The 10,302-nt window shown below is 43.9% G+C and overlaps 1 protein-coding gene across 1 annotated transcript in view; it reads right to left on the reverse strand.

The window, feature by feature from the left end:
• The window catches only part of ncor1 (nuclear receptor corepressor 1), a 51,965-nt gene extending 41,748 nt beyond the window's left edge, over positions 1–10,217 (reverse strand). Inside the window, 6 exon segments of the mRNA XM_080508854.1 lie at positions 712–825; positions 1,953–2,135; positions 2,878–3,085; positions 3,194–3,288; positions 6,491–6,680; positions 10,184–10,217. Of these exon segments, the coding sequence (XP_080364980.1) occupies positions 712–825; positions 1,953–2,135; positions 2,878–3,085; positions 3,194–3,288; positions 6,491–6,601 (711 nt within the window). The 5' untranslated portion in view covers positions 6,602–6,680; positions 10,184–10,217.
• Between the last annotated feature and the right edge of the window lie 85 nt (positions 10,218–10,302).

Here is a 10,302-nt window from a genome sequence, read left to right on the forward strand (position 1 = left end):
CTTTCTGCTCAGCTGGAATACAGATAATGATGAAGCCCCTATCGTTCTGCTCCAGTTTTAGCAAAATGTATTCTTGATTGGTGGGGGTTAAAAAACAAAAACAAATTACATAAATTTTTAAACATCTGACAAACCGACACTGCGGTAAAAGAAAGCAAACACGCTTTACTTTCACGCATCACTGACTTCGAAACATCAATAATGCAAAAAAAAACAAAAAAAAACACCAGGAATACCAGCTTATTCCAACTGAAGATCTACTGGAATGTTTCTTAAACGTTAACACACAAACACACACATGCAAATTTTTTTTAAGACAGCCGTTGGGGGAAACGTGCACGTAGCGGCAGCAGGAGATCGTCGGTTTGCAGAAGTACAGATGTGACTGACAAACATTTATCCTTTATGAAGCAACTCCTGACCAATCAGATAAACACAAGATGAGCCTTGATTTGGGCTGGCTGCGGTCGCCATGGTTATTCCCACGATATCAAACGCATGTTTCCACCTCTGCGCAGCAACATTTAAGCCGCCTATCCAAGGATGTGTTTTGCAGCTTTATGAATTCAGAAGTAAATTTTTTTTTTTAATGCTGCAGTTACTCAAAGATGCAGCAAAAAAAAAAAAAAAAAAAAAAAAAATGATTCCAAAGAAATGTTTCTTTTCAGCTCGTTGCTGGCGTGCGTGTTCTGGCGTTGGACGCCGACTGACCCGGTTCTCGTCGTAGATGATCTGGACGATGCTGCGGTGCTTGTGCTCCACCGGGGGAGGGGTCACGGGCTTCTCTGGCTCCACCGGCTTCGCCGCTTCCTCCTCCAGTTGTTGCTAGGAAACAACATTCAAACATGAAACTTGGACCGGTAGGGCAACAACAAGACACTTGGAGGAAGAAAAAAAAACAAAAAACAAACGTGTTGAGGTTTTTTTTTTTTTTATCTTTCATACTGTACAAACACCAGGAAACGGAGTCACTCAGACTTTGTTGCTCTGATCCTGGAGTTTGATACGACGCCCATGCAGGTATTATCTGATTATTCTCTGCAGACTGTGTGTCTGCGTGTGACGCCACGCTTAAAAAAAAAACGACAGACGGACTTGCGCTGGTGAGGGTTTGGTTGGTCAATGTTGACAAGCTAAAGGTTTTGTCAACGACCAGCTTACAGGGGGTCCAGATTACAAGTTCCTGAAATACGCCGAATAAACAATTGAATTCCTAAAAAAATCTGACACTTTGGTCTATTGAGACTGGGTTAGAAAATGACACAGGGGGCAGACAACTTGAATCTGGACGAATGGAAGAATGGCTAATGGAAAAAAAAAAAATAAGCCACTTAAATCGGAAATAATAATCGGGGCGATAAGACGGTGGCGAGCACGAGGGTTTTATGGCCCAACTGAAGGGAACGCACTGGTGCTTATCAGCACGCTTGCACCTTGAAAAACAGTCCTCGCTGGATATATACGAGCAAGTGCACTGGGTTCATCGAGAGGTCAACAACGCAGAGTAGAAGCAGCGTTGGCATCACAGATACTGAAATAATAAGTGACCCAAACACTGCCGGGAGGATGTTTTATTAATACACGATATACGAAAGCCGAAGATGTAACATCTGACTGGCAGAATCAGAATCCAGTATGTTTACTGGATGTCTCTTTATACAGATTAAATGTCTCTCTGAATTCTAAAAACAAATGTGGAAGACGTGAGAGGAGCTCCTCCTTAACTTAAACAGCTGCTCCAATTCTGGTGACAAACTTTTAATTAGGGAAAAAAAAAAAGAAGCTGTTCCTGTTTTCCGATTTTAAAGTGTAATAATACCCTCGTCTGTCTCTCTGAGGCAAAAGCTGATTAAAATAGAGAGGAGAAAACCCATCGGTGCCAGACCGTCTTACAAAACGTCCATTGTGTTTGAAGTATGTTCAGAGACGAACTCCTCAGCCGGGGAACAAACCTGCTTTTTCTTCAGCTTGAAAATCTGCTGCTCCACTTTGGCAATCTCTCGGTCCACGCGGTCCATGCTCTGGATCAGCTCCTCCTTGGACAGCTTGGAGGGAGAATTGTCCTGGTCGTCCCCCATGTGCAGCGGCTGTCCTCCTGAGGACTGGGACTCCACTTTGACAGAGTACTGAGATTCCTGGCCAAAACAAAACACACAAAAAAAACCTCAAGTCTACAACTTGTACAAACCCAACAAATACAATGTCCATTCAGTCGGCAAACCTGTGGCTCTTTAGTTCGTAGTGAACTAATGGGAGGTAATCTGCGAATAAATGAAAAGACGAAACAAACAAGTGCTAAATAGTCAGGAAAATTATGAAATGTGATTTTGGAATATTGGGGAAGTTTTAGCAGTAAAATCCTTTTAATTCTTCCTACCAATTTTCAGACATACGTGTTTGGAATTCCCATCTGGGCCGGCCGGATTCTTTCATTTTAGACAACTGTTGCTTTCCGGTTATCTCAAACTTAAAGGTGTAATTCCAACTGTTTGGTTTTAGGTGTTCCTGAGCAAAAATAATAATAGAAACAAACAAACTTCAAGGATCCCAACTTTTGTTTTCCGTTTTATAAATGTGACACGTGTTTCCATGAACGGTGTTTATCATGTTGTGTGAAGTATCCCTGTGACTCCTAACCCCAACTCTGCTGCAGTGTCGTCTCTGTATGAGGCCTCACTATTCCTGGGCGTGACATACACACTCTTCATGCTAAAGAAACAAACAAGAAGAGTTAGCATGAGAACAGCTTTACTGTCCGACTTGTGACGACGTGGAGACACCGGAACACTACGGCCCAGTTTACCCCCGGAAGTGACGTCGGTGTGCGGGTGGGACATTCTCGCTTGGGAAAAGGACGCCAGGAAAGCCGAGGCCCACCTTTTTGACCTCCACGGAGGCCCGGAGGCTGTCGTGGAGAGAGTTGGGCATCGGCAGCACGAGGGAGCCGGCGGTGGGAGGGGTGCGGGTGATGTGCGCCTCGGCAACGGTCTCCATGCGAGGGCGTTTGGCCTCCAGGGCGTCGTGCTCCGCCTGGGTCGTGATGGAGTGATACTGCTGCTCGTAGCCATGGCGTCTCTCCGGAGGCCTGCCGGGGGCAACGCAGACGAGAGAAGTTACAAGGTGCGTCCGGCTGTGGCGAGTCCGACGTTGGGAGTGTGAAGATATTCGCGGCATTGGCAGCAGGAAGTATTACCTTTCAGCTCCAGGGTGGAATTCAGACAGTAGGGATGGTCTCCTCCGCCCCTGGGGGTCCTGCATGTGACTCCGATAGTCTGGGATGGTGAAATCCTGAGGACAAGAGTAACACACACACACACACACACACACGCACACAATAAACTACTTAAAAAAGCCATTTGATCAGTCATGACACTGAATACGTAGAAATCCGGAAGTCTGAATCCCAATGATGCCGAAGATACAGTTCAGAGTCAATACAGCCGCTGAAGAGGCTTCAAAAGATCGACAGATTTACTGACCCATTGATTTAAACGTCCTCAGTCTGGGACCCCCCCCCCCACCACAGGCACCCTGAGGCCACCCTACCCCGCCCAGCTCGGCCCTGAAGTCCCTCTGTGTAGACGTCACAGTCGCATAGCCAGCAGTTGGAGGATTAGCTGCTAAATATCAAGTCGTTTCTCGTATAAGTTCAGATTACGTTTTTAGTTCAACCACGTCTTTGTGCAGGGCGGCTCCAGCAGGACGGCACAGGGCCAAGAGTCTGTGACGTTTTCCCCAACATGTTAATCAGTCAGACCGCAGTGTAATCACTAAAAAGCTCTGCGCTGTTCCTCTCTGGCATTGAAAAGGAATTTTGTTGATGGCAAGTGGTTGAATTTTTATAAGGGTTTTAATAGTCCGAGGCATTTCTCTACAAACCCATGGTGATAAAAGAATGTGTGGACGGTATCAGCACGGTCTGACCACCACACAAACCCAAAAGCAAATAAAGTCCCGGGAAACATTTCCAAATCCCAGTTTTGTCCCCAATCTAAGCAAACAAACCAAAATGCTGCGAAATGTTCCACTCAAAGAGTTTTCTGTGAAAGCGATCTTCTCAGAAGCCTGTGATCGACATTATCCAATAATCACATCAATACTCGATGGTTCAAACCAAATAAAGCCCAAAATAACTGCGAATTTGTGACCATCGAGAAAACATTTTCCCAGGGGTTTATGTTCAGTTGCTAATAAAATAAAGATATATTAAATTTTCATGAAAAAAGGCTACGAAAATAAATCAATTGAAAAAGTCATGTGCACAGAAAGAGGAAGCTTAAAAAATTAAATCTCCAGAAATCAAAAACAGTGAGACATCATTTTGATCTTTGGATTTCAATATTTCATTATGTCAGAGTTTTCTTCTACCTTTTCCTTCTTTCTCTCTGTAAAATTTTGTGTTCATTCTACACCATAATCCTGATAATGTGGCAGAAAATGAGAAACGATGAGTTCGGCATTGGGCAACAATCGTTTTCGCAATAGATTTTTCATATTGACATTTATCAAAATGACCACACTGAAAGCGTTTACAAGTAGAAATTAAAACTCAAAGCAAAAGTAGGATTATAAAGTTTAGATTATAAACTGAATGCATCCTTACTTTTATAGAAACTCCAGACATTCATGTATGCAACAGACATCCCATGATGCGTCTATGACGTAGGTTTTTAGAGTCATTTCCAAGTTAAAAATGTTATTCAAATTGTGAACATCACAAAAAAAACTAACTAAATGTTTGAACTTAATAGAACATGAGACGAATAAACAATCTCCCTGTTCGGAGATTTATGCCACGGCGGTCACATGAAAAACTATCATTAGCTTTTGGTCATTTTATTGACTTGAGTCGATATGAAATAATATCACAGACATAAATCTGGCAGCTCGACCACGTTGTTACGAACGGAGTTAACTTCTTGTTTCCGTAGGAGCCCGACTTTCAACACATCACATGTTTAGCCCTACAGGAACTCCCTCGTCTGAATTATTAGATTGGGCAGTGGTGGTGGGGATTATTTCCATCTTCACGCGCCACCTCACCTGCAGACTGGACAAACGCGCAAATCTGGATTGTAAAAGCAGTTGCATCTCCCGAGCTGAGGTTAGTTGTTTAATAATGAATGATATTTGTTGATGGGTTCTTGTCGGTAGACTTTGAAAGCGAACGCTCTGGGCGGCTGCCTCTAATTAAGGGCCGCGGGAGGATTTGGGCTTTGCGTCCCGCCTGGGGACGATGCTGCGCGGGGGGGGGCCTCGGCCGGCCTCTTCCTCAGCTCAAATCTTGCCTGGATGGCATCCGGTGACTGACCAGACAGGCCCTCAGGAGAGACTGGCTCATGCAGGTACAAAGCCCCGTCTCTATCCGAGGTCTCTGTGCGACCAAGGTGGACGCCATGTCCCCACTGCCTCTGAACTGCACAGGCCAAGTGACACACACAAGGATAATTTAGACCCAGCAATACTCCACAAAGCAGCTCAATCTGCACGAAGCTTTGAGACCACTGCCTGTCGGTCTCACAATGGCATTCCCGCCGTCTTACAGGGGTGGTAAAAGATGCTCCATTCATCCAAACAACTGCATCAAATATCCTCCGCCGCTCCCACGCTGCCGCAACGGACAGATTCCAACATTCAAATAGCGTCTCGCTCTGAATCTGATCCATCAGGCCCATTTTTGAAAATGATCCGAGTGTCTGTTCCATGTCGGCATTTGACCAGGTTCACATTAGTTTCATCAGCAGAAGCTCCTTTGTCCTGCCGGATCTGGACCATTTCTTTTCTGAATTTTCACGGCAATCTGCCATGCTTCTATTTAATGATAGATGTGTGGGCATTATATTGATGTTTTCATGACGCGACCGAGCCGCACACAGTAGCGAATGTACACGCTACAAGTGATTAAAGTCTCACTGATACTCTTATTAAAAAACGAGCTCGAGCATGGGTGAGGAGCCTGCACTCCCGCGACCTGTACAGAAAGGTTGTGGCTGAAGGAAAGCCTCTTTTCAGATGCCGTGAGTTTCCATGCAAGTTAAATAAAAAAAAATTTAAAAATGTAAAAACCGCTGTGGACACGTACAATACTCTCGTCTCTTTTTTTAACCCCGACGGCCTAGCGTGCTCATGACGTGCCGAAAAAAAAGTTAATAAATCCGCGTTTCATGCCGACGTTTAATTTCATTTTTGTGTTTATCAGCAGATTCCAATGTCGTGCGGATGTCATCAAACGTCCCTCGTATTTAACGCCACTCGGACCGACATGAACAAAAAGACTAATTTAAAGATTGATGAAGTCTCAACTGAATTGCCTGTTTGGAAGCGTGACGATCTCAAAGACAGCAGTCATCGGGATTAAAAACAGTAGAAATGCCCATACAAACAGGAGAGAGAACTGGATGGTGTGCCGACGTGTTACAACGGTCCAGAAAAACAGCTATCCCGATTACGTTAAAAATGGAAGAAGAAGAGACAAAAAGCACGGTCGTACCTGTTGGTGGCGCGTGCCGGAAAAGCTGTACTGGACCGAGTGTGGTGGGTACCGGCTCTGCTCGCTGCTGAAGCTCCCCTGGCTGGGGGGGTAGCCCGAGCTGCTGGACATCTTGGCTCAGCGCTCGCGGGCCGCTGCTGCTTCACAGAGGACAGAGTGGAGCTACACCATGTTTGGAGACACAAACCACCTGTGGACAGACGGACACAGACGTTCAACGTTCAATTTCAGACATTTAAGACGCGGGCGAGAGCCGGGTTGCGTGTCGTCCTGCAAAGAGGAGTCGTTGAAGAGCAAACACACAATCTAATCGACGACAATGGCAGGTGTTATCAGAGGCGCACACGGAGCCTGATGATACTGTGCTTGTAAGAAGAGTGATCTTATCTGAACATGAAAATCTGCAGTTAATCCACCATCGCATCTCAATCCAGGTGAATAAAGCCCGGAGACATTTTCCTGCTGAGTGACTCTATTTTAACCAAAGTGTGAAACAAGGTCAGAAAATAATCCTTCTCAAAGAAACACTGACTCTTTAATTATTTCCACAGATAAAAATTTCATGCCAATGCTTTTTAAAAGAAAAACTAGGAAACGAGCCTACAAGAGCAGATGCGTGAAGACAAACTGAGAGCAAAACACAAAAACAAAGCTCTGCTTCCTTGGATGTGAATAAATTGGTTAACTTAATTTGATCATTGATGATCTTATGTTGACATGGATTGTTTTATTTGTAGCGATGTGGAACGTGTGTTATGACAATAACAACCTGCAATGATGCAGCAGCGGCTTCATCAATCCACGGTCCCGATGATGATCCCCACTTTTTTAACCAAGTCATTATTAATCAGGCGCTGAACACCGATACTGTGGAGGAAACAAATACTCTCCAGACATCCTCATATCAGCACAAATATTGCCAGTAGGCAATTTTGCTGACGTGAAGAGAAATATGATAATACCAAAGAACTCAGTAGCTTAAAATATGAAAATAATTGTGAATATGAATACCAAGCCAGATGTAGCCGTCTGGTTTATTCAGAGAGTGGCATAATTTCTGTAATGTAAGGAAAAGAAGTCTCTCCAGCTTGTGAACATGTTCTCCCTGAGTGCATGTGGGGTTTCTCATGTATTTTCACCCGACTGACTCTGAACTGGACATGGGCAAGAACAACCTTTTGTTTCTCCGGTGTAGGACGTGTGACCGGTCATGTTGTCTTCAGCCACAGTCAACTAAGATTTTCTTAAAGGCCCCACTGCTCCCCGACACTGGATGAAATGGTACGGAAAATGGACGGTTGATAGCGTAGGTTTTTAAATGTATATACTGCTGAGCACACTCTACTGTTTTGCACTGTTTTTCTCACGAGAGATGTTATTTTTTTAATTTCGGTGTGCTGAGAACAATGACAATAAATGGAATTCTAATTGTAATTCTATTGTGAACACACGCTCAGCATAATATGTGCAAATGCGGTAAAAGTCACAAGAGAAAAATTGCTCCATCCCACCATTCAGATGAATATCAAATTTTCGCTTGAGACAAATATCTTAACTGATTATAATTGCATGTCAAATAGCCAAAGTTAGAATGACTAAAGGCACTGGGGGGGTGAGTCATCTGATAGTTTTGCTCCGATAGTAAATAAAGCAATAGCAGACAGTAAAATTTTACTAACTTATGCTAAGTGTGTCTTTTTATGTCATCAATGGTCGTCTGAAGCAATAATCATGGCTTCAAGTTCCCTTTCATTCTACAGTTCGTTCGCAAGATTATTTCACTCATATTCAATGTAAAAGAGGAGGAGGAGGATCCAGGACGGAGCCTTCAAGTTGTGCGACCGAATGACAAAAATAAGGTTCACACCAGACACAAAGAACAAACACTGATGTCCCTGATCAGTGAAAAGAACATGGCGCCAAATGAGAACGACTTTTAGAACCAAAACATTGGAAAATTTGGTTGAATTCTTTTTTTTTGGCCTTTCTTCACAGAGATATGACGCACGCTGTCGTCTCTATCATTTTCATTCTCGGTCTGGGAGATTTACAGCTCGACTGCCATGCCAAGACAGAATGACGCTAACTTTAGGGTTGGGGAAAAGTTACAACCCATGCGACTATAACCAGGGCAGGAAGCTAGTATTTTATTTTTCAGTCCGCAGGCCACAGCCTTCGGTGGGTCCCAGAGATCTGCTTCTACAATCGCAGAAATCCTAAAAATAAAACGGGCAGACTGCGGGGCCCTGCTATGGAGAGATGATGCTCTTTCTCATCATCATCAAAAGAGCTACTCTTCTTCAACATTGTCCCATTGTTCATCATCAAAACAAAATCTCATATTGTCAAGACAAAGTCATTATCAGCACCGGTATATATGAAGTAGCTCTAATCAATTTGATAAATGAAAGAAAATCAATATACATGTCAAAATATTTGATAAATGTCGAGCAAATTACGAAAACAGCACACACAGCTGCTTTAAATATTATGACCACTAACCGCTTTTTTATGTTTTGCTTTTATTGCCCTGTTTTCCAAGTCTTGGTTTGCTCCTGTACGGCCATGACTCTGTGACTATACATAAACATTATCAGCTCCATACTCAAATGCCCACAATTGGAAACTTTTAAAGTAAGATGATGGTCAAATACTTGCAATGCATGATAATCAGTGAGTCAGTAAGCAGCAAAAAAAAAGATGCACTGAAGCTTTTAGGGAGGATTTTGTCATCTTGCAAGTATGGTCTTGTTTTTTTTTTTTTGTTCCTAGAGATCTTGTATGATTACAAACCAATTACGTGTTCCTCTGTGCTCTCAGTCCACAGATACATTGCAGCCTTTTTCCTGTTTACGAGCACTGAGACGTCTATTGCGATCATTGACAGCAAATATGAATATATAAAGCTAATATTGTTGTTTTTAACCGCAAAATAAGTTACTTCAGGGGTCAAGCGATGACGTCTACTATAGCTTTGTATCTGTGCCTTTGTAATCCACCACAAGGATCAAAAATAGCCTGAGCTGGACCCCTTCTCCAAGCACTTATTGAAAGAAAATAGTAACATAAGGACTGAAACTATGGCTCCCATGTAGCCCACCTCTCCACCAGAAGTTTCCATTCGCCTGCGAGGCTCTGTGGGTGATGGTGCACTCTCTGGATGTAAAATATTTGGCCAGCTTTCGCCTTTTCACACTCCCAAGTTCTTCGTGGAAGTCGATGCAAAGCATTTAACGATGCCCATGCACAATCCTGCAGCTGTGGTGACCTTGGTGGCCCCCAGACGCGGGCTCTGGGGAGGAATGCAGCCGCCGCGCGTTGTTATTGTTGTGTGTTTTTTTTTTTTTTAACTCCATGCTGTCATATAAACGCAATTGGATTTGTGGCTTATCTTCGGGGGGATGGGACCGTTTCCACGAAAGGGGGGGGAAGCATCTCCGGAAACGCGCCCGTCAAACGTGCACAATTACCGACATCAAGTTGAGAGTATGCGCCACACGTGCACTTGAACATAATACGGTGACGTTAGGTGTGTTGTTGTTGTCGCTAGCTGGCTAACTTAGCCCATATTTCACCTTTGAATTCTCAACCACGTCGCCATCTTGCAAGGCAGATCTTTAGCGTAGACGGGGCGCTTAAATAGCGCGCTAATTAGACGTGTTTCCACGCCGCACACGAGTGATTTGTACTCACCGCATGTTCAGAAAATATACCGAAGGGAGAAAAAGATATCCCCGGGCAGAAAATGTGACAATTGTTGATTGTAAATCCGCGGGTTATGGGCTGTGGACGACTGGACAGACTGAAGGCTG

This window comes from Blennius ocellaris, assembly GCF_963422515.1.
Source record: "Blennius ocellaris genome assembly, chromosome: 14".
Taxonomy (NCBI): Eukaryota; Metazoa; Chordata; class Actinopteri; order Blenniiformes; family Blenniidae; genus Blennius; species Blennius ocellaris.